This window comes from Phytophthora sojae (assembly GCF_000149755.1).
Source record: "Phytophthora sojae unplaced genomic scaffold PHYSOscaffold_4, whole genome shotgun sequence".
NCBI lineage: Eukaryota > Oomycota > Peronosporomycetes > Peronosporales > Peronosporaceae > Phytophthora > Phytophthora sojae.
Window position 1 is genome coordinate 1,170,047 of NW_009258118.1, and position 23,307 is coordinate 1,193,353.

At 57.5% G+C, this 23,307-nt stretch overlaps 7 protein-coding genes across 7 annotated transcripts; 4 read left to right on the forward strand and 3 right to left on the reverse strand.

Moving 5' to 3' along the window:
• Positions 1 to 1,177: 1,177 nt before the first annotated feature.
• On the reverse strand, positions 1,178 to 1,567 carry PHYSODRAFT_501792 (hypothetical protein; the record flags this gene model as incomplete). The annotated part of the gene is made up of 2 exons (XM_009527554.1): positions 1,178 to 1,317; positions 1,396 to 1,567. 2 exons carry the CDS (start codon positions 1,565 to 1,567, stop codon positions 1,178 to 1,180), a joined length of 312 nt encoding a protein of 103 aa, XP_009525849.1.
• A 101-nt stretch (positions 1,568 to 1,668) lies between these two features.
• Positions 1,669 to 3,617, reverse strand: PHYSODRAFT_330858 (hypothetical protein; the record flags this gene model as incomplete). The annotated part of the gene is made up of 5 exons (XM_009527555.1): positions 1,669 to 2,905; positions 2,975 to 3,149; positions 3,231 to 3,353; positions 3,434 to 3,488; positions 3,561 to 3,617. The coding sequence occupies 5 exons, from the start codon at positions 3,615 to 3,617 to the stop codon at positions 1,669 to 1,671; spliced, it is 1,647 nt and encodes a 548-aa protein (XP_009525850.1).
• A 523-nt stretch (positions 3,618 to 4,140) lies between these two features.
• PHYSODRAFT_444955 (hypothetical protein) lies at positions 4,141 to 4,407 on the reverse strand (the record flags this gene model as incomplete). The annotated part of the gene is made up of 1 exon (XM_009527556.1): positions 4,141 to 4,407. A coding segment is annotated over one exon (267 nt), but the record flags the coding sequence as incomplete, so codon positions are not given.
• A 28-nt stretch (positions 4,408 to 4,435) lies between these two features.
• On the forward strand, positions 4,436 to 4,906 carry PHYSODRAFT_260515 (soluble type ABC transporter; the record flags this gene model as incomplete). The annotated part of the gene is made up of 1 exon (XM_009527557.1): positions 4,436 to 4,906. A coding segment is annotated over one exon (471 nt), but the record flags the coding sequence as incomplete, so codon positions are not given.
• A 2,916-nt stretch (positions 4,907 to 7,822) lies between these two features.
• Positions 7,823 to 8,203, forward strand: PHYSODRAFT_379416 (hypothetical protein; the record flags this gene model as incomplete). The annotated part of the gene is made up of 2 exons (XM_009527558.1): positions 7,823 to 8,080; positions 8,129 to 8,203. Coding segments are annotated over 2 exons (333 nt in total), but the record flags the coding sequence as incomplete, so codon positions are not given.
• Positions 8,204 to 9,757: 1,554 nt separating this feature from the next.
• Positions 9,758 to 10,000, forward strand: PHYSODRAFT_498031 (hypothetical protein; the record flags this gene model as incomplete). The annotated part of the gene is made up of 1 exon (XM_009527559.1): positions 9,758 to 10,000. A coding segment is annotated over one exon (243 nt), but the record flags the coding sequence as incomplete, so codon positions are not given.
• Positions 10,001 to 10,830: 830 nt separating this feature from the next.
• PHYSODRAFT_500434 (hypothetical protein) lies at positions 10,831 to 12,084 on the forward strand (the record flags this gene model as incomplete). The annotated part of the gene is made up of 2 exons (XM_009527560.1): positions 10,831 to 11,304; positions 11,395 to 12,084. The coding sequence occupies 2 exons, from the start codon at positions 10,831 to 10,833 to the stop codon at positions 12,082 to 12,084; spliced, it is 1,164 nt and encodes a 387-aa protein (XP_009525855.1).
• Positions 12,085 to 23,307: the final 11,223 nt, after the last annotated feature.

The window sequence follows — 23,307 nt, forward strand, 5'->3', positions numbered from 1 at the left end:
TCGCTTCGCATTGACTCCATCTCCTGCTCCAAACGCTTCTGGTGGGATTGTAGGCGCTCGATTTCAGATTTCAGCTCTGTTGCCAGCTGCGCAGCCTCCTTCTTCTCCCCAAACGAGGTCTTCATCTTCTCTGTCAACTTTTCTTGCTCACGTTCAAACTCTTCCTGAATCTCGCGTTGCTTGGCGTCGTGCTTCATTCGCAAGCTTTCCGTCTCCGACTTGAATTCACGGTCCAGGTCCTGCTTCTTGCGGCTGAGAGCGTTCTCTGTTTCGGACTCAAGCCGCTTCAGCTGCTCCTTCCGACTGCGCTGCAATGCGTTCTCTTCTCGGTCGAATTGATTCTCCAAGTCGTTCTTCTTCTTGTCGAACTCGCGCCTCAGCTGCTTCAGCTTCATCTCTTCGGCGTCTTGCACGTCTTCTAGCTGCGCTTTCAGCTTCTTCCGCAGCGTCTCCAGCTCGCTCTCGTGCGCATCTTGAAGCTCGCGCAGCTTTTCAGCATGATCCTGGGCGAGCTGATCCCGTTTTTCGTCAAAATCAGAGGCGGCGTCTACTGATGGCGAGGACGACAGCGGCTTTTTACCCAGCACGGTGCCAAGGGGGGTCCTCGACAGAGGCTTGGAGAGCTCGTCGCTCTTGAAATCATTCGCTCCACTGTCCAGTCCAGTGCCAGATCCCCCCAACTCTTTCGCATCACTCTTGAGGGGCTACAACAAGCAAGACATCGGGAGCGTTAGTAAAGGATCACGAGCATTCGGCGCTGCTTTAGGTGCAACATTTTACCCCGAGACCTGTCACGGGCTTCAATCCTCCACCACCAAGTCCACTTGACCCGAGAGCGCCCAATCTGCCCCCAGACAGTCCTGGGAGCGGCTTCTTCTCCAACGGGTTTGCCTTCCCCAGGGAGGGCCCTCCCAGCGGCTCAGCCTTCGCCAGAGACCCCTTCTTCTTCTTCCCGCTGCCTTTCCGACCCAGCAGCTCCGCCACGTCCTCTTTTACCTTCTTTTTCTTCTCGTCCGTCTCCTGTTTTAGTTCGTTGTACGCAGACAACACGTCGACGCTCAGTATGGCGGCTAGCTAGACAATTCTTTGGGGGCTGAGGATAATTTACCTGTACGTCGTTTGACTGGCGCTTCTTCTTGTGCTCCTCGTACAAATTGCGGTAAAACTGAAGACCGAGTTAGCATTCAATCTCTCTAAGCAACGTCGATGGTGGCCGTCGAACCTCATCGCACGGGTGGTCCCAAGTGCTCTGGCCCGTGGCAAAGTTGAAGTAGTAGATTTCTTCCGTGTCTGTTGTCTTGCACGGCTTCCAGTTCTCTGGGAGGGGTGCCTGTCGATGGGAAGGGGGGGATTAACCCCATTTATCGTCAGCAGTGCATAACTCGAAGAGACCACGAGCTAATAGGCCACTTGCCTTCAGGCCCTCCCGAGCAATCCAGAACAGATCGCGCTCGGCTTCCAAGTCCATCCCAAGCCACGTGGCGTACTCCAGCACTTCCTTCTCGGTCGGCTCATAGTTCGGGTCGATCTCCTCCTCCAGCACGATGCTGTCGCTCTGGCCCTCCATCGCTCCCCCCGACGACTCGTCGTAGCGAAGATTGACTAACTCGCTACTGGCAACCCTTCGAGCGAAACAGCCCCCCAGTCCCCAGTTCTCCTGGCTCGAGGCTAGCTGGTCGAAGGGCGGGGCGGGGTCTTCTGGGCCATGGCCTTGTAGTAGTGCAGAGTCTCCACCCAGTAGCGCAGCGATTCTTCGTCTTCGCACCGCAGCTCGTAGGTGCGAGACCCCTGCGGGTTCAGCCGCGTGCTCAGATCCACGACTACATCGAAGTGGAAGTGGTTGCCGCGTGCGTGGCGCTGGACGAGGATGTTGGAGATGCGCGAGACTGCGAACCCTCCGCGAGGCGTGAACCCTCGCGCGTAGTCGTCCTTGCTGAAGTGGTAGCTCAGGATGAACGTCTTGGGGTCGACCTTGAACCAGCGCTTCTCCCAGCCGCGGAAGATCGACGCGCTCTTCTTTTCCAGCATGCCCTCCAACACGGGCAGCTGCTGCTGGGTCAGGTCCGTGCGGATGCAGAGTCTGTTCATCTCGCGCACTAGCGCCACCATCGTCACACCTACTTCCCTCAGCTCCCGTGCTTTAATGCGGTCCACGTCTGCTGTTAGTCGAGCCACGTCCGCGTTCACGTCCGGGTACCCGGCGAGAATCCGGCGCTTCAAGGACTCCACGCGCTGCTGCAGCGTCGGGAAGTCCCGAATGCTCTGCCCGATGGGGACTGCTGACGACAACCGCGAAGGAGGGGCCTCGGTCTTGGTGCCATGCGGTGACTCGCCACTGCTCCGTGGTGCGTCGTGTCGCGGTCGGAGCGATTGCAAGCTTGGGTTCGGGGCTAGATTGACCCTCGATTGAGCGAGGGGGTCAAAATCGGCGTCATCGGGATCGTCGGCGATCGAGGCAGCGCCGCTGGAGTGGAAAGCGGAGAACCGGTCGCTTGTGGAGCCTCCGTGGGGCAGCGAATGTGCCGAAGTCTCCGAGTGAGACCTCAACACGCGTCTTCGGTCCACATCAACCGACTCTTGCTCGTTGGCGATGGTGGCCCCTGCCTTCGACCCGAGCGTCTTGCTCTTCACCCCCGCAGCTTCACCCTTATCCAGCCTCGCAGACTCCTCGGTGGGGCTCAGAGCCCCCGACGACTTGTAGACGACGTCCATGACGCTTTTGCGCATGTTTCCTTTAAGTAGCGTGACGCTGTTGGCTGCAGTGGAAGGCCCGCGCTGCTGCTTGAGGCGCTTGTAGACCTCCCACGGGATGTCCTCGCTCTCGATGTCTTCCGGCTCGGCGCTGTCGTACAGCACCCGGAGGCTGCGCAGCTGGTACGTTTTCGCCTGCTCCATCTCGCCCTGCCTACAGGAGGGGGAGGGACACCACAGCGTCAGAGAGAGAAGAAGCTACAGAGCGAAGGCAAGCGCTCACATTTGGCTGACGAGCGCGAGGCTGTTGAGCGTCTCCGCCACCTTGAGGCTGTTCTTGCCGTGGCACTCTTCGCGCAGCGCCAGCGCGCGCAACAGGTGCTGCACGGCGATGTCGGGCACCCCGTGGAGTCTGTAGACCGTGCCCAGCTCCTGCAGCGCCTCCGCTGTCAGGTCGTCTGTGCCACACAGCATTCGTTCCAGTCGGTCAGTCAGTCTGTGAGCCAGTAAGCCCGTCGTCAGTCCGGACTCGAGCGTACCGGGGCCGAACTTCTCGTGGATGACGAGTCGCTGGTGCAGCAGCGGGAGCGCCTTGTCGTGCTCGCCGTTCATGACGAAGAGCAGCGCCAACTGCTTGAGGTCGTCCGACACGCGCTCGTGGACTGGCAGGCACGAGGTGAGCCCCAGTCGGGAGTCTACTACTGTAATATTCTACTGCACTACAGGTAGAAAGAGCACGCACACTCTCCGTGGGTCTTTTGCGCCGCGCGCAGTCGCTCCGCTTGCTCTGCGATGGCCTGGGGCACACGAGGACGGGTCAGAGCGTGTGCGGGGGCAGCAGTCAGTCAGGGGCTCGGCGGGGCTCGCACCTTGAGCAGCACGTTCACGTCGCCGCCGCCGGAGGACGGGCCGCTCGCGGTCGACATTTTGGTCCGATTTGCTTTGCGGCGAACAGAGAAAGTGATGTGGCGAGTATTTTGTCAATCCGACGGGCGGGTAGATAGGTAGGTAGCCCCCCCCCCTCGTCGGTAGGACCGTCGCAGCAGCAAAGGCGTCAAGGCAGAAGGCCAGAGAGTCGACCAAAGCAGGACAGGTCCCCTCCAGGACAGTTTTGCACAGTAAGCTCGTGCTCATCGGACTGTGGCGCCCTGGGACCGCAGCGGCGCCCAGCGCCTCCACGACGCACATGAAGGCTGTGGGGCTTTGCACTGCATCAGTGATGAGCGTGTGAGGGCAGCAGCAGCACGCGTCCGCCGACCGGACTTTGACGAGCCGAAGCGCTCGGAATTCCCGCCGTTCCCGGTGGGCTCGACGACGATGAGACGGGGTCGGACGTGCGGTGCGCGCGTGCCTTTCACCAGTTGCGGTCACTCTGCAATTTGCCTCGCCGTCGATGGAGCAGTCCAAGGAGCGCAGCCACGAGCACTTCGTCCGCGTCGAGTCCCCGCCGCTGGAGCCGGACGTGCCCAAGATCACGCTACAGTGGCACGAGCTGACGCTAAAGCTGGCGGTCAAGAACCCGAGCACCAAGCAGGTGGAGGACAAGCAGATCCTGAGTAACGTCAGCGGCGCCGCTCGCCCGGGCGAGCTGCTGGTCATCATGGGTCCGTCGGGCGCCGGCAAGAGCACACTGCTGGACTGCCTCTCGGGCCGCAACACGGCCGTGGAGGGCGCCATCTCCGCCAACGGCGTGCAGTGGAGCAAGCGGCTCAAGCGCTTCTCGTCCTACGTCAAGCAGGACGACATGTTCTACGCCACCATCACGGTGCGCGAGCACCTCCTGTACCAGGCCAGGCTCCGTATGGGGCCGCATACCACCGCCGAGCAGCACGAGGAGAGGGTCGACACGGTGCTGGAGGAGCTGGGGCTCGCCAAGTGCAGGGACACGCTCATCGGCGGCATCCGCGTGCGCGGCATCTCGGGCGGCGAGCGCAAGCGACTGTCGTTCGCGACCGAGATCCTGACGAACCCGTTGCTGCTGTTCGTGGACGAGCCCACGTCGGGGCTGGACAGCTACATGGCGGAGGCGGTGATGGTTCAGCTGCAACAGTTGGCTCGAGAGGGGCGCACGGTGATCACCACCGTCCACCAGCCGTCGTCCGAGCTCTTCACGCTCTTCGACACGCTCTACCTGCTGTGCGACGGAGTGACGGTGTATAACGGCAAGGCGAGCGATGCGGTGGCGTACTTTGCCGAGCTGGGCTACCAGTGCCCTGGGTTCGTGAACCCGACCGACTACTTCATGTGGCAGCTCGTCGTGCTCGACAGAGAGAAAGACGAGGCTGGGGTCAAGAGACTGGAGCTGCTGAAGGACGAGTGGGCTCGGAAGCACGCGGGCGCCCTGGAGGCTCGAAGCTCGGGCGACGTCGCCTTGATCGAGGAGGCTGGCAGCGGCGCGGACGGCTACCAGGACAAGCACCTGGGGCCCTGAGCACAAGTGCAGGTCCTGTCCAGCCGCAATGTGCTTCGGCTAGTGCGCGACCGCATCTCGTTCCGAGCCAACTTTTTCCTGCAGCTATTCATTTCTGCCATCGTCGGGCTCATCTACTTGAAGCTGGACATTGACCAGACTGGCATCCAAAACTTTGCGGGCGCTTTTTTCATCATTATCGTCAACCAAACTTTCACGACGTCGAGTCCGCTCTTCATCGCCATCCCCACCGAGCTGCCAATGGTGCTGCACGAGTACAAGTCTGGGCTGTATCGCCTCAGCGTGTGGTACCTGGCCAAAATCCTCAGCGAGCTGCCTTTGCAAGTGTTCATGCCCTTCGTCTTCTTCATCCCGACGTACTTCCTGATCGGAATCGGGCACGGAATCGTCACGTACATCTCATTGCAGCTGTTTGTGGTGCTGTTAAACTTCGGTGCGGTCGGCGTCGGGTATATGGTGTCGTGCCTGTGTCGGCGGGTGGAGATCGCGCCAATCGTCGGCATCGTCATTTTGCTGCCGTTCATGCTGTTTGGCGGGCTTTTCCTCAACGCTTCGTCGACTCCGGCGTACTTCGTCTGGATCCAATACATCTCGCCTATCAAGTACGGTTACGAAGGCATGATGAAAGTATTCTGGAACAAAATCGACTCCATTCCTTGCTCGAGCGACCCGAGTTGCATTGCTCGCACAGGCAAGGAAGTATTGGAGTACTACAGCATTGTAACAGTGTAGTGGTGCGAGTGAACTCCCAGCAGGCAGCTGTGCCTGGCACGTGAGTGGGGTTGACCCCATGCAGCCAGTGGCGTGCAAGCGGAGAACGAAGCGCCCAGGAGAGGTCCGAGATCGGGATTCGGTGGCGTAAGTTTGGACCAATCAAATTCGGTGACTTTGACTTGGCCTCAGTATGGAAAAAGCGGCGAGTTGGAAATCGGGCCAAATAGTGTGGAGTTGAGTGACAGCAGTGTCGAGTCAACATTGAAGAAGCGAGAGAGCGACAGAGTGCAGAACAGAGAGCAGTCAGAACAGAATTTGCGGCCAAGGGCGCAGGTCAGGACAAGTGACGAAGCGGGCGACAGGAAGTTTCTCCCCTGTTGGTTGCGGACGAGCAGACGAGCAGCGAGTGCGAGGTGTCGAGGGACGGCTTCGTGCCGCCGCTGATCAACAGACCAGAGCACGGGTGCGGGTGAGGCTGGCGACGGCTACGGGGTCGGCGCCACCCAACAGTCCGGAACGCGCGCTGTGGGTGAGGTTAGTGACGGACACCGACGGACCAAGCACGGCAGACAAACTGAACGAGCTGAGCGAGACGAACGAGACGGACAAGGCGAACGAGACGGACGAGCTGAGTGAGACGAACAAAGCTGTAGTGACATTAATAAATAGGGACGAGAGTTCCGGCTGGCCTACAGGTGTTGGACTTTGGGCGACGACTGCAAACGACCGACGCTAACAGCCGGGCAAAACAAGAGGCCTGTTTCGTGGTGGTCATACAGGGGCCTCAATTGAGCAGAGCGAGCGAATTTGAGAGTGCCCCAGCGACGGAGAAAACGAGCATGGCGACTTTGGTGCCTACGCGCGACAAGAAGTCCGGGAAGTCGAGGCGTGTCACCCGACGCTCACCCAAGGAATTGTTGACGCGAACGGATGACGACGACGCGTCGGGCCGAAGCGACGATGACGACGAAGATGAGCATGAAACCCAAGATCCTCCGGGCCAGACGAAGCAGCACGAGGACGAAGAGACGAAGGCGACCGATCACGAGGAGTCCGAACCGGCGCCAGCGTCCGAAGAGCCGCACGAGAGAAGCACGGAGCCTGAGGAGCACGCAAGTCAAAGGCCAACGGGTGACATAACGAGCGAGCACGCTGGACGAGGCAACGAAGGAACGATACCGGTACCCGCGGAGGAAGTAGCGGCGATCGCCACTACGCTGCACCAGTTGACGACGGTCGTGACAAGTCTCCAGGTCCAGGTTGCGGAAAACACGCGTAGTCGAGGGCAGGCGCGCGCGGAAATGGGTGCTCATCAGTGCGCGGTACGAGAAGTGGTGCTGCAGCCCAACGAGGAGAATATGAGTGGCAGTCAGCGGCGCGTGGAAGTCGTTTCAACGGCGGCGAGCCGTACTCCGGCAGGTCCAGTGACGACGGAGGCGCCGCCGACTACTTCACCAACAACGACAACGACGGCGACAGCGACGGCGACTATAGCACCGGAGCTGGCAGCCACGACGGCAGCCATGCAGCAGTTCACAACGATGGTCGCACGTCTGCAGCCACCAACGGCGGCAATTAGGCGCACGGACAACGATCTGCAACGTGTGAACGAAGGAGACGTGATGAACGTGCGAGTGTGACGCTTGGAGCGCCTGACGACGGCGGAAGCTCTTCTGAGTCAAGCAACAGTTCGAGTGAGAGCGCTCGGGCGACGACAGCGACGGCGACAGCCGAGATGATGAGAGCGACGGTGACAGCGACGATGGCGGTGATGGCGGCGGTTCGGGCGGTGGCTCGAACGCCGATGCTAACGGACGGCACCGACGGAACGGAAGACGAACGCAACGTGCGCGAGAACCACGGCGCAAGAGTGTCAAGGATCTGGAGCTTCCGACCTACACGCCTTCCCCGAAGGTATCTGTTTTGACGTGGATCGATCGTGTCGATCTGGCCCTCCAAGGCGCTGAAGAATCTGGACGAGGCAAGTGGTCGGATACGGCGCTCTACTACATCTTAGGCAACAAATTGATGGAGGACGCTGCCAAGTGGTGGGTCAGCATGAATCGAAGACTGCCGAAGAGGAAGAGAACTTGGTCGAACCTCAAAAAGGCTCTGCTACGCCGCTACGGCGAGCGCAAGGACAAGTCGGCGGCAGAGTGGCGAGTGAACATGCGCCCACTGATGCCCGGAGAAACGTATGCAGACTTTGCGGCTGAGCTGCGCGACGTCATCGGACCTAACAACGTGCATGAGCGCGTTCTGCTCGCGCAATTTTATCGGTGTCTGGATAAGAATACGCGGAAGCTCGTCCAGCAGGAACCGAAGCCGAAGACGCTGGAAGAGGCCGTGGAGAAGGCCACGGAGATCGACGACCCGATGGATAACGTCGCCCAAGGAATGTTGAACAGCGGCTTGCCGTGGGCAATGGCGCCGAGGCCTTACCTGATACCGATGGCTGGAACGACAGGACAGACGATACCTGGTATTGGCGGCATGGGCCTACCAGCCGAAATGTTGAGCAACGTGGACACGAGTGAAGGCGTCGTGGGCATGAAGGAAATGGAGCACGTGGCGCACTTTACTAACCCTCAAGGTGTCTAAAATAAGGCGACTGGTACGTGGGATCCGCCTCCAGGACACGTCTGGAACGGCAAATACTGGTATGAGCCCCGAAAAACGGAGAGGAAGTGTGGAGTAGCGCCCTCGCAGAAATCTCGCGAATGCGATCTCGCACAAACTCGGCGCGTCTGGATAGCGGTCGCGCCGAGCAAATTATTCCCGGTTGTTGGAGTAGCGTATCTTCGAAATACAGGCCCAAGTCTTCGCAGGCTTCGGAGTTGGGGGTTCTTGTGTTGACGCTTGTTCCTTGTCGTAGGGCGTCGAGCCTTGGACGTGCGGCGTTATCGGGCCGGCGTTTCCTCGGCGTTCCCGTCGGGCGTGCGGCGTTATCAGGCCGGCGTTTCCTGGGGCTTGTGTGGCGTTATCGGGCCTACACGGGGGTCTTGTGCACGGCGGTTATCAGGCCAGCGCGGTCCTTCGTCTAGGCAGCGCGTTATCTGGCGCCCACCTAAACGGTATACGTTTAACGTGCCTTTGTTCCAGCACGGGTCTGTGGGGGGGGGGGGGGGGGTGAGCACCCGAACCAGCAAACGACGGAGGGCCGCGATATCGAGGCGGCTCTACTTGCCGGCGCTTGGTGGTTCCCCTGGAACCTCGGAGAAGACGGGAGGTCTTTGTGGTTCAGAGAAATTTCGGGACTGAGTCCTTACCCTATCCATGTCCTTGCTACTGGCTACTCTGTACTACTGCTTGCTAAGCCTACCGCTCTGGGCCTATCCCTACTTCTGTCGTGCTTGCACTGCCGTCCTTCAACCTGGTTTGCGTGGCGCAATCAAGATCTTACCTCGGCGCGTTTTGGTCGGCGGGGGTTAGGGTCGGCGCGTTTTGCTCGGCGCGTCTTGCTCGGCGGGGTTTAGGGTCGGCGCGTTTTGCTCGGCGCGTCTTGCTCGGCGGGGTTTAGGGTCGGCGCGTTTTGCAGAACCGGATGCGCTGGTCGACCCGTCGGATGATTACGTGTCGCACTGGATTCTGGCACCGTGTCTCACGGCCCATCACCCACGCCGACTTTCCCGTCGAGCTCGGCCCTGCGTCGCGCCCATCAATCCGCGTCGCGTTCCATCAGCCGCGTCGAAGTCCATCACTCGCGTCCCGGCGCCTTCTTCCTCCGGCGCCCGGCGCGCCCACTTCTTCCGCGGGGTACTACACCACAGAAGCGAGCGGCAGAGCGGCTGGTAAGCGACCGGCCAAGACGCGACCTAAGCACGAGACGGATGAATCGAGCGGCGACGAGTCGGACGCCAAACCGCGCAAGAAGTTTGAGGCGGCTGTCAAGCAGGCTGGAGGCGACAAGCGACGAGGACGACGGCTGCGACGCGGACGAACAGTACGACGAGCGGCACGGGTAAGCCGAACAGTGGTGTGTGCTTCCATTGTGGGCAGCCAGGTCACTGGGCAACGGCGTGCCTCAACGAGCCGAAGTGTTTCGCGTGTCATCAGACCGGCCACTACGCACGCGCGTGTACGGATGCTGATGCGAAAGCACGCAACGATGCTTATCTGGAGCAGCGTGGGCAAAAACCACGCACGGCAGCGGAAAACGAGTAGCGGGCGCGATTGAGGGGGTATGGCGTCCGAAACGAGGAGGAATTCCCCGGCTGGAGGAGCTGATGACGGATGATGACGATGAACGGAAACCAGTGAAGGTTGCGAAAACGGCCAACACAACGAGAATGAGGACGGCCGTGCAGGCAATGACTGTGCGGTTGACGAACGAACGAGACGATGAACGGGACGGGGAGGCGGCGCGCGAGGCCAACTCCAATGCGATGAATGAAAACGATGAGTGCACGACGAGGACGAGACGTGCCCCTGTGCACACGGTGACGGACGGGACGCACCAGTACAACGGCGGCATGGCTTCGGTCGTGAAGATGATGAGGAACGATGCAGAGGCAAAGGACGGGGCGCGAGCGGCTATCTACGTAGCCACCGTGCATCCGGCGATGGCAGCCGCGCGATACGTGCGTGCTGACCACCGGCCCGAACAACGCGACGAGAATGAGACGGCACGAAAAGTCGACGGCGAATGGCTGTCTGGAGAAGGCGCGGACCCGGTCTGTGCTGGAGGAGACGCACAGACGAGTGCGGCGAGCGAGGACACAACGAGATCAAGCAGTCCTTGCGAGCGGCAGTCGGTGCCTCTGGAGGCGAAGGCGGCGGTGCTGAAGACGAGTGCGAAAACGAGCGTGTCGGTGATGACGGACATGTGCGTGATGACGAATGAGGGCGCGACGGCGCCGATGAACGAGACGAACGAGACGAATGAGATGATGATGATGACTGCGGACACGGCGGGGTCGGACGAGACGGCAATGAAGGATGACTTCCCGACGGAGAAGCACACTGCGGCGTCGGCCGATACGGTCAGCAGCAGGATGGCAAAGACGCGCTTGGTGGCAACGAGCACGAGTGTGTCCGGGCCTACGGAGAGGCTTGTAGATGACGAGTCTACGAACGAGTCCACGGTGAGCGAATCGAGCGCGACCAAGGACTGCGATGAGACGAACGCGTCGAGTAGTGAGTCGGGCGAAGACGCCAATGAGGGCGAGGAAGTCGATCGGGCACGCGGTGCGCGACGCAAGGCCCGTAAGCGCGCAAAACGAGAACGCGTCAAAATACTACTCGCTCGAAAACGGAGCGTGCAGCGCGAGAAGGCAGCGGAGCAACAGCGCATGAGCGACGAGCGACTGGCGGAGCGGCAGCGAGTGGCCGACGAAGCTGTGAAGGAGCTCGAAGAGCGTAAACTGCGACGCGCACGCGACGAAGCTGAGGGACGAGTGCGGCAGCAAGGGAAGCCGGCACGAGTCAGCCTTGTACAGCACCGCGGCGAGGAAGTCGAGCAGAGGACAGTTCGAGGTGAGACCGTAGAGTACATCGGTGCGGACGACGGGCTCCCCACTGCGATCATGGAAGTGTCGGGCGCGAGGAGACACGTGAAGCTCGACAGTGGAGCGAGGTATACGGTGGCTGGCACCGAGTGGATGCAGTACGGTGACAGAGTCGAGAGAGCAGCCCCTGTCGACTACTTAGAGGGCATTGGTGGCTTCTTGTTGGACGTAATGGGTGTGTGGGAGTTCCACATGCGCAGTGTCTTTGGTGAGATCATTCGCGTGGAGGCATGTATTGTGTCTGGGTGTACGGACGAATTTCTACTTGGTGTCGACTTTATGCGTGGGCATGGAGCGATCATGGACTTCGACAGGAATGAAGTTCGCTACACTACGGCGAGACGAGCAGTGGTCATCCCGTTCAGAACAAGTGGTGACGCTAACGGAGCACGTGTAGCCGCTGTACGAATGGTGCGACGGACGGAGATTGGCGCGAGCGCAGTGACACCAGTCGAGGTGTCGGTAGCGGCAAATGATGGAGAAGTGGGCGTCTTCCTGCCTACGAAGTACACCGGTGCGGTGATGCTGGCGGTGACCGTAACGAAGGTCCAGAACGGCAAGGCGATAGTACCGGCGGTGAATGCGAAGCAGGGACCAGTGCGATTGCCTGCGAGGCAAGAGCTCGGGCATTGGATACCGCTCGACAGTAGCGTAGAGCTATTGCAAATGAATGGCGAGCTGCGGCGTGAACGGATCAATGAGTGGGTGAATGGATTGGGAGGTAGCAACGAGCCGCTGTAAAATGAGCAGGACGTAAACATCGGCACCGAGGACGACGAGAGCAGAGCGATGATCGTGCGGCTGTTGCGTGTGTACCGGCAGCTGACGACAGACACAGGCGATTGTCCACCTGCTACGGTGCTCAGCACAGAACACCACATCGATACGGGCGACGCTACACCCATCATGTTGAAGAGGCGACGGCAGGCACAAACAGAGGACTCCGTTATTGAGTCTAATGTGAAAAAGATGCTGGCAGCTGGTGTGATCGAGCAAGGCGACGGAGCGTGGGGTTTTCCGGTCGTGTTGGTGCGTAAGAAGGACGGCGAGGTGCGCTTCTGCGTCGACTATCGTGCACTCAACAAGATTACAAAGAAGGACGTGTATCCTCTTTCGCGAATTGACGAGACTCTCGAGGCACTCGGTGGCGCCTTATTGTTCAGCACCTTGGATCTAAAGGCTGGATACTGGCAGATTCGCGTCGCTGAGAAGGATAAGGCGAAGACTGCCTTCACAACGAAGCAAGGGTTGTACCAGTTCGTCCGAATGCCGTTTGGACTTACTAACGCACCATCAACCTTTCAACGCATGATGAACAATGTACTACGAGGACTCATGGGCTACTTGCTTAGTCTATCTAGATGATATTGTGGTTTATACACGGGGAGGAATTGAGCGGCACATCTTGGAGCTGGCTTGCGTACTGGAGAGGCTCGCGGCGGCAGGACTCACACTGAAGCTCAAGAAGTGTGTGTTTGCGGCTCGACGGATGGAATACCTAGGGCACGAACTGAGCGCAGATGGTGTACGGCCTTGGATCGGATTGTGAGTGCGGTGCGAGATTTTCCACAACCACGAGACGCTGTTGAAGTGAAGCGCTTTGTGCACTTGGCGGGGTATTACCGTCGCTTCATCGAAGGTTTTGGCGGCATCATGGCGCCCATGACCAAACTGTTACGGAAGGGAGTGGAATGGGAGTGGACGAGTACGCAGCAGACGGCGTTCGGGCAGGTGAAGGAGGTTTTGACCAGTCGACCTCTCTTGATCTACCCTGATTTCTCTATACCCTTTCGGTTGGTAACTGACGCAAGCAAAGTGGGGCTCGGCGCATGCCTCATGCAAAATCGTGAAGACGGATGGCAACCAGTGGCGTACGCGAGCAAGGTAAACAGCGTAACGGAGGCAAACTACGGGATCACCGAGCTGGAATGTCTGGCGGTGGTCTGGTCGATCAAATTATTCCGGCCATATTTGTACGGTCGCCGCTTTACTATCATTACGGACCATTCAGCGCTGAAATGGCTCATGACGAGTCCAAATCTAACGGGGAAGCTACACCGGTGGGCGCTAACGCTGCAAGAGTTTGACTTCGAAGTGCAGTACCGACCGGGAACGACGAACGTGGTCGCAGACGCCTTGTCACGAGCACCAATGACTGCAACGGTGCTAGCGGCTATTGGCCGGCGGCGGAAAGCTAAACAGCGAGCGGCTGCTGCGGTAGGCAGTGAGGGACAACTACGTGAGGGCGGAGATGATGACGGGCAGCACGAAGCAGATGCCGTGGTGGCCGAGCACAACGACAACACCCAGCAGCAGAAGGCGACCAATGGTGGTGAAGAATCACGGCGAAAGCGAGTGACGTGGGCTAGCGACGTGGTCGGTGGCGATGAGAGCAACAGCCAGCTGGATGGCGACGCAGCAACACGAGAAGCACGGCCAGGTGGGAAAATGACGAAACAGCGAGCGTGCAGTTGCCAGCTCGAGCGCGAAGCGCAAGCCGACGAAACCGACGACGGTGACAGCAATGAGAACCGGGGAGACGCCCATGACGAGACGAGAGGCACTGAAGAGGACACCGGCGGAATCGCGTGAAGTGCAGTTCATGGCGGGTACGGAGACGAGCGGCGCGGCGGAGACGGCCGACCCGAAGCTGCAGGTGGCGAAGACGAGAGACAGCGATGAAGGACGACGAGGTGAACGGCGACGGATGGATACAGCGGTGCGACGGAGGACACCAGGTGACGAAGGACCGCGCGTAGGGCCCATACGCGGCGGCGACGGTGTAATGAATGAGTCGGCGGTGACGAAACGTGATAACGGGATGCAGACGACACCAGCAAATGGGAACACGGTTGAGCGCGTGGGCGTGCAGACGCTCCAGCTGACGGACGAAGACATTGCGGCGGCGCAAAAGAAGAGTCGGTTAGTACAGCGGCTGGTGAGCGCCGGCGAGCACAAGGGGATGACGATCGAGACACGCCTTGGTGCTGGTCAACACCGCGCACGGACGGCGTGTGGTGCTGCCGCCAGAGCTGTGGCCTATTGTCTTCAAGGAGAGTCATGACTCCGTGTGGGCGGGACACTTGAGAGCTCCCCATACCCACGCACGGATCGCGCAAGTGTGTTGGTGGCCAGGGCTACTACATGAAGTGAAGCAATGGGTACGCGGTTGCCAGGAATGTGGAAGTCGGAAAGCAAGGCCACGTGAGATCGTACCTCCGCTTCGAAGCATTAAGGGCGGAGACGTCGGCGACCGGTGGGCATTGGATGTAGCAGGGCCTTTGCCGATGAGCGACGGCGGACAGCGCTACGTTATTGCGGCACTCGAGTACGTCACACGTTACGCGGTTGCGGTGACGGTGAAGCAGCACACGGCCGAGAACGTGGCCGAGTTTTTGATGAAGCATGTGGTGTTCAAGTTCGGACCTTTTCGCGAGTTGTTGACGGATGGCGCCCCTGAGTTGACGGGTAAGGTGATCGAGGGACTGGTCATCCTGCTCCAGGCGCAGCAGATCAACCCAGTGCCGTACCGACCCCAGATGATCGGATTAGTCGAGCGGTTCCATAGGACAAGGAAGGATTGCGTTGCTAGTCCGAGAATACGACGCGTTCTTCCAGGCCGGCAGAGTCGTGGAAGACTCTGGAGTGGATGAAGGCGTGTAACAGTGTAGTGGTGCGAGTGAACTCCCAGCAGGCAGCTGTGCCTGGCACGTGAGTGGGGTTGACCCCATGCAGCCAGTGGCGTGCAAGCGGAGAACGAAGCGCCCAGGAGAGGTCCGAGATCGGGATTCGGTGGCGTAAGTTTGGACCAATCAAAATCGGTGACTTTGACTTGGCCTCAGTATGGAAAAAGCGGCGAGTTGGAAATCGGGCCAAATAGTGTGGAGTTGAGTGACAGCAGTGTCGAGTCAACATTGAAGAAGCGAGAGAGCGACAGAGTGCAGAACAGAGAGCAGTCAGAACAGAATTTGCGGCCAAGGGCGCAGGTCAGGGCAAGTGACGAAGCGGGCCACAGGAAGTTTCTCCCCTGTTGGTTGCGGACGAGCAGACGAGCAGCGAGTGCGAGGTGTCGAGGGACGGCTTCGTGCCGCCGCTGATCAACAGACCAGAGCACGGGTGCGGGTGAGGCTGGCGACGGCTACGGGGTCGGCGCCACCCAACAGTCCGGAACGCGCGCTGTGGGTGAGGTTAGTGACGGACACCGACGGACCAAGCACGGCAGACAAACTGAACGAGCTGAGCGAGACGAACGAGACGGACAAGGCGAACGAGACGGACGAGCTGAGTGAGACGAACGAAGCTGTAGTGACATTAATAAATAGGGACGAGAGTTCCGGCTGGCCTACAGGTGTTGGACTTTGGGCGACGACTGCAAACGACCGACGCTAACAGCCGGGCAAAACAAGAGGCCTGTTTCAGCATGAACAGCCTGTCGGCCGAGTTCGACGGAGTGATGCTGCTAGTGCTGGGGATTGTCTTTCGATTGATTGGTCTCGTCGCGTTGTGGTTTAATGTACGAGGTAAGAACTGACTGCAGTATGGTACAACCAGAGGATTGGACTGGTAGCGCTTCTTGAAAACTCAATGTTAGTATTGTGCTTTGCATACTTTTTGGCACTTCGGACTGTAACTCGTACTACGTAGTACGTAAGTAATACGACTGATCGAACACGACTTATCTAACGGAATTTTACGATTAGAAGACCCCTTACTATTAGAAGACCCCCGCTATTTTTCAAGAGCGTTCTAGAAATAAAAGACCGCTACGAATAAAAGACCGGTCTTAGAGCAGTAATGAAATTCTGGGTCTACGTGAGCATCAAACGAGCTCATGTTGTTCTGATTTTTGCGAGTATGCGAACGAGGCCTGTTGGTTTGGAAGGAAATCCGAAAGTGATCAAGTTTGAGTCAGACAAATCTTCCTACTCTCAAGTCCTAGATTAGTGTCGTCCTCAATAGTACAGTCAGTCCTCACTTGTGTATGCCGTCCTCAAATGTGCATGTCGTCCCCAAATGTGCGTCTCGTCCTCAATTGTGCGTGTCGTCCTCATTGAGGACTCCTCAATTGTGCATGTCATCCTACGATGTCCATGTGTACCCAGCCAAGAGACTGCGAAGTGTACAATCGCAACACTGATGCTGTGGTGTATTCGCTGGACGGAGGTTTTCAGGTGCGGCGGGGGTGAAGTTGCATGGTACCAGGTAAGACCATGCCAAGTTGCATGAAGCAGAGGGTGGCGTCGATATTGCTAACAGTTAGTAGCCCTCTTACGAATATTATACCCCCTGTCTAAGTCGATCAAAGTTCGGAGGCTACTAATAAAAACAAGTCCGGCCACTATTCGTAAAAATCCGTTATAAATCGTACTCGAGTACGAATTGCTATAAGCCGTGAATGGTCAACGAGCACTAAGTAGTGCACAAACGGGAAAATGACCAAGTCGGTATGAAATCAATTTTAAATGCCAAATCGGTATATTTCGTGACTGAATCGGTATGCGTTAATTTTGAATATTGAGGTGCGAACTACCACGCCATGGACGTCCTACCTTCGTGCAGACTCCCAGATAAGTGTCATAGCGTTCCTGACATGGTTGCTGTACTTGTGGTATGAGTACGAACTACTTTTCGTGCTTATGTAGTGCAACACAACCATCAATACAACCTGGCATGCCACCACCAAACTGCTGCTCTGTCGGGCGGAGGAACGCTGGACACACTTTTAAGAAGTTTACTAGGGTTTTAAACAGTCTTAGGCACTTCATGATATAGTGGTGTCGCTGTCATGTGATCGATCTTAACGGGTTGGCAGATTGGATGACCATATACTAAGAAAAACAGAAGCACCGGAGAAGATGCGCTTGCTCTCAGGTAAAGATATGATGAAAACAAGCAAGTAGTCCACAATAGACAGGCTCACAACTAGGTGTTTAGTTCGTGAGTCGACCACCCAGTGACCCGACCGGTATGCGTGATTGGGGGGTCATACCGATTCAGCATTTAAAATGCGATTTCATACCGGTTTAGTCATTTTCCCTGCACAAACGCCATCTCCTCCATGATCTTGCACATCCAGCATGTATTAGAATCCGTTTGGCACTTTTAGAAAGTGCCATTTCCGACCCAAATCGGACTCAAAGCACGACTTGAGCAACTGCTCCATGATTTACCACTAAGTACGAACACTAACTAGTGCACTAATTAGGAGGGCAAACTGGATGCAACGCACAATACCGAAACACTAAATATCTGAAGCATCGAAGGGGACTGAGATAGCATCTTCTTCTTCTTCTTCTTCTTTCTTCCTCTTCTTCTTACATATTTTGCTATCTTTGGGATGTGCTAACACTAGGAATTTGTATGTATGTCCTTACAAAGAGGTGTCACGCATGTGGCACGCTCACTACAAGAGACTTTTACCCATTTGGTACCATGTACCACTATTCAAGTTTGGTCGAACAGACCTCTCTTACCGGTACGTTGAAAGCATTGAAGTACATGCATGTACTGTATGGAGCTGCATCGATTGTAATTGCACCTTCCCAACTCGGTAAATTAACAACCTCAATTGGAGGCATTAATTTTTGATTAATAATATTTAAAGCATTGAATTATTTAATGAAGGTCAAAGACCTGTTTTACAAAAACATTACTAGAGCTTCACGTAGGCTGGGATAACTTGGTAGTTCGCATTACAGCTTCACAAAAAATATCACGTTGGTGGTTGTATAAATTGCAGTGTCTGAGCTCCAAGGTAGCTGTCCTCTACTGGGGCAATAGCGAGGACAAGAATGCACAACAAAATTCGTTCCAGCTATAGCTGTGAAACGAGCAGGAGCTTACCTGTCTCCATTTTGCTTACTGAAGTGCACCTGTTAATACTACTCATATCCTAGAGATCTAGCGATACAATCACCGTAGTACATACAGTTGTGCGCTTCTCCGGGAATAGGTAGCCGCCTAAACCGCAACAAATTTGTGGTATTGGAAAGTGGCAGTTTCCAACGCTGTTGACCCGCCAGCCCGACAATCAAGTTCAATCAATGGGCAATCAAGGCGAGGTCAAGCGAGAGACGGAGATGGCTGCTTCTGATTGGATGATGACATTATTCTCGGTAGAGTGACAGTCAGTGGCCGAAGCCTCGTCGGGTCCTAATACAACCCCGAACGAGGCTTCACGGTACCCACTTTTAGGTACAGATGCATTTAGTTACGTACTTCGGCCGCACTTATTAGTGTAGCCGCGGTCGTCATTTGATGTGTCCGGAATCGCCTTATTGCGATCGTTCACACTAGATATTTGTATAGGGGCATAGGACTCATCATAGGATGACCAGAACGAGGCCCCAGGGCCTCAGAAAACTTAGTAATAAAAAGACAGTCTTCCCCCAAAGCTAACAAGGGGCAAGTCCGACTTCGGTAAGTGTTGATGGAAGGTATGGATCTTGGACACGAAGCTCGGACGAAGCGGAGGGAGGGACGTCGCAGACGGCGGGACCGGAGCGAAGGCACTTGAGGGGTAGAATGAAGATTCGAAAGTGATTGAATTGTTGGAGCTTACACCCTACTGTTATAGACACGCGACCCTGCGTCCTATCACCTAGTGCATCTAATCAACCATCACTCACCGGTGTTCATCCAATCATCCTACTCGTCTAATCATCGGTGGCGTAAACAACTTACCGTAATCACCATAATCAACGTGGGTTCGGATTGGACCGGTTCGGGTTAACCGGTTAATGGGTACAACTGGTACACAGTACCCAAGACCAGCAACCCTTAATACGCCCCCTCAATGCGAAGTCCCACGAATGCCGAGAGCCACCGTCAGATCCGTGTGGCGTGGTCCCGCAAGCGCCTTCGTCATGATGTCCGCTAGCATCACAGAAGTCTCGCAGTACTGGAGCTTGACTTCGCCGCGCTTGACTTCATCGCGGATGGGGTGGTACTTGATGTCGATGTGCTTGGCGCGACCGTGGTTCACTGGGTTCTTCGTCATCTTGATGCACGACTGGTTGTCTTCGCGGATCATGAGTTCGGGTCCAGTCTCATTAGCGGCCGCCAGAATCTCGCATAGCAGGCGATGAATCCACTTGCCTTCTTGGATAGCCAGACTGAGCGCGATGTACTCCGCTTCGCTCGTGGACAGCGACGCACTTGATTGCTTCTTGCTTCCCCAGCTCACAGGCGCACTCATGAGCATGAACGTGTAGCCTGAAGTGGACTTGCGGTCGGCGAGGTCGCCGGCCCAGTCCGCGTCCGAGTAGCCACGAAAGTCGATCTTGTCGCCCGGCTTGAAGCAGATCCCATGCGTCTTGGTGCCTTGCAGGTAGCGAAAGATACGCTTGACCGCAACCCAGTGTTCCTCTTGGGGGTTCTCCATGAAGCGCGATACATAGCCAACGGCGTACGCGATGTCTGGGCGCGTGGCGGTCATCAGGTGCATCAGAGCACCAACAGCTTCGCGAAACGGAGCGTTCACCTTGGTCGCCGCGTCGCTTGGAACCAGTCGAGTGCTCATGTCCACCGGACTCACCACGGCCTTGCACTCGTCCATGGCGAAGCGCTTCAGGATGTCGTCCACGTATCGCCGCTGGCACATGGTCACGCTGCCGTCCGGGCCGTCCACCAACTCGATCCCAAGAACAAACGCGCACTTGCCGCTGTCGGTCATCTCGAAGCGCGTCTTCAGGTCGGTCTTCGTGCGTGCGATCAGCTCGGGCGAACTCCCGGTAATCAGTACGTCATCCACGTACACCAGTACAAGCACGCAGTGACCGTCCACCACCTTGATGTAGAGGCACGGATCGAAGGCCGACACTTGGAAGCCGATGGAGCACACAAACTCGTCGAAGGTCTCGTTCCACACTCGCGAAGCTTGCTTGAGACCGTAGATGGCCTTCACCAGTTCCAGGCAGTCGAAGTCACCATCCAGTTCGACGCCTTCCGGAACCACGCAGAAGACCACCTCCTTCATTATCCCGTACAGGAATGCTGTCACCACGTCGAGTTGGTCGAGGGGCCAGCCAAAATACTTAGCAATCGCGATCACCATGCGCAGCGTCACATACTTGACCACGGGCGAGAACGTCTCGGTGTAGTCAATGCCGTACTTCTGCTTGAAGCCCTTGGCCACGAGGCGCGCCTTGTACTTCTCGATCGAGCCGTCCGCTTTGCGCTTGATCTTGAACGCCCACTTGGTATCGATGGCGCGTTGTCCGTTAGGCAACTTGGCAGCTCGAAACACACCACGCAGTCGCATCGACTTGAGCTCCGCGCGGATCGCTTTGCGCCAGTGCAATTGATCAGGACCGTTCACAGCCTCTTGGAACGTCGTCGGCTCCGATAGATCGGCTGCTGCTTCCACAGCGTTGGCACTGGCACGCCAAAACACTGGAGGCGTCGAGTCGTCGTCTTCATCTTGGTCCCCAGACTTTTCTTCTTCGTCGGGGTCGGCTCGGCGCGAGGAGGATACGTCCGGCGCACTTGCTTCTTCTAAGCCAGCTCGGTGGCGAACGGGGCGCGATCTTCTGGCAGTGTTGTTGTCGCCACTCGGTCGGTACTTGCGCTTCCCCGCCTGCTTGAAGCTCGTTTGGCGCGGTCCATCGTTGTCGTCCAGGTCCAGCGCGTCCAAGTCCAGCACAGCATCATCGACGTCTTCATCCGAAGTATGCGTCGAAAGTCCAAAGGTCGACTCATCGAAGTTGACATCGCGACTGATAACCACCTGCCCCGCCTCGATGTCATAAACTCGATACTTCTTCGTAGCCGAGGAACAGCCCGGCGCGATCCTTGGTGTCCCACTTGCGCCGTCTTTCCTTCGGCGTCAGGATGTACGTCTGGCATTCAAACACACGCATGTGCTTCACACTCGGCTTGGACTTGTAAACGATCTCGAACGGAGTCTTGTGTTCGATCTTGGGTGATGGCAGACGATTCTTCACGTAGATGGCTGTCATGGCCGCCTCAGCCCAGAAGCTCTTGTCCAGCTTGGCGTGATGCAGCATGCTGCGGCCAATCGTGACGATGGTCCGGATGGCGCGTTCTGCCGTGCCGTTGGTCTGGTGCGCGTACGGAACCGTTGTTTGCTGCTCGATGCCTTCGACTTCGTAGAAGTCCTTGAGCGAGTTGGTCGCGAACTCACGGGCTCCGTCGTGCCGCACAAACTTGACCTTCTTGCCGAACTGCGTCTGCACCTTCGTGACGTACATCTTGATGCAGTCCTCGCTCTCCGACTTGGCACGCAGGCAGAACCCCTTCATGCATCCGCTGGCTTCGTCCACGATCAGCAGCAGATACTTGCTGCCACCCAGTGACTCTTCTTCCATGGGGCCGCACACGTCGAAGTGGAGCAGCTCGAACGTGTCGTAGTGACGCTTGTCACGGTTGCTTGGGAACGGCTTCTGGACCATTTTCCCTTGCTGGCAGCCGCGACACACGCTTGGTCCACTCGACTTGGAAGGTGCCTTCGCGTCCTTGATCATGTTGTTGTCGACCATCTTGCGAAGCACCTCCACCGGAGCGTGACCCATACGCGCGTGTAAGTCGACCGTCTTCCCACTGGTCGCCGCATTCGCCGATCGCTGAGGCGTCTGGAGCCAGTAGAGTCCATCCACGAGGTTTGCCGTCGCCACCACTTGCTTGGAGCCCTTGTGCGCAATCTGCATCTTGGTGCTGTCGAACACGACTTGGAACAGACCACTCTTGTTGATCTGTGGCACCGAAAGCAGATTCTTGCTCATGCTTGGGACGTACAGCGCGTTCTTGATCTCGATGTCGCGCTCGTCGCCGTTGGGCAGAACCACTCGTTCCACGATGGTCCCCACACCCATGATGGCCGCCTTGTTGCCGTCGGTCACCGAAAGTTCGCCTTCATTCCGCTCAATCAAATGAGCGAACTTGGCCTTGTCGTTGCAGATGTGGTGCGTTGCGCCGCTGTCGACCGCCCACAACCCGGACACATTCTTGCCCGTCGAAATGCCACACTCCAGTGAGACCGCGAACGCCACTCGATCATAGCCGAAGTCGTAGTTGTAGCTGGCGTCGTCGTTCTTCCACTGGGCATTGTTGGCCCCGCGTCCACGGCCATTGCCATTGCCGCCGCGTCTTGGGCCCCGATTCTCGTCCTTCTGCTTGGTCCAGCACTTGTCAATCGTGTGCCCCAATTTCCCGCAGTACGTACACTGGCGAGACTCTCGGTCGGTGTTGAACGCCTTGGCCGCATTCTCCGTCTTCACCGTCGCCGTCTTCTCGCCTTGTCTCTTGATGTGCTCATTCGTCCGCACCTTCACGACGTCTTGCGATCGTAGTTCAGCGCTGCTCATCTCCAAGTTCAGCACGACGTTCTCGTAGCTCTTGGGGAGGCTGCGCAACAGGCAGATCGCCACGTCCTCATCCTCCATCTTGGCGCCGATGCTGCTGAGCTTGGCGCTGATGTTGAGGACCTCGTTGCAATGATGCAAGACGTTGCCGCCATCCGACATCTCCATGCTGAAGAGTTGGCGCTTCAGGTAGATGCGTCCAGCCTTCTGCGAACCACCGTACAGCGTCTTCAGGCGCGTCCACGCAACCCACGCTTCCTCGCAGTCGTCGACCACATGGTGGTAGTCCGCGTCCATGTGGAGCAACATCAGTCCGAACGCGATGTTGCTCGACTTGACGTAGTCGTCCTTGGCCCGCGAGTCCGTGAAGCTCGGCGTCGTCTCGCGGTTCACGACATGCCACGTCGACTTGGTCAGGAACACGCCACACACGTAGCGGTTCCACGTCGCGTAGTTGTCCCCGTTGAACTTGTCAATGGAGACCTTGGTCGAGGCGTCTTGGGCAGAGGACATGGTGCTTGGGCTCATAACCTGATGGAAGGTATGGATCTTGGACACGAAGCTCGGACGAAGCGGAGGGAGGGACGTCGCAGACGGCGGGACCGGAGCGACGGCACTTGGGGGTAGAATGAAGATTCGAAAG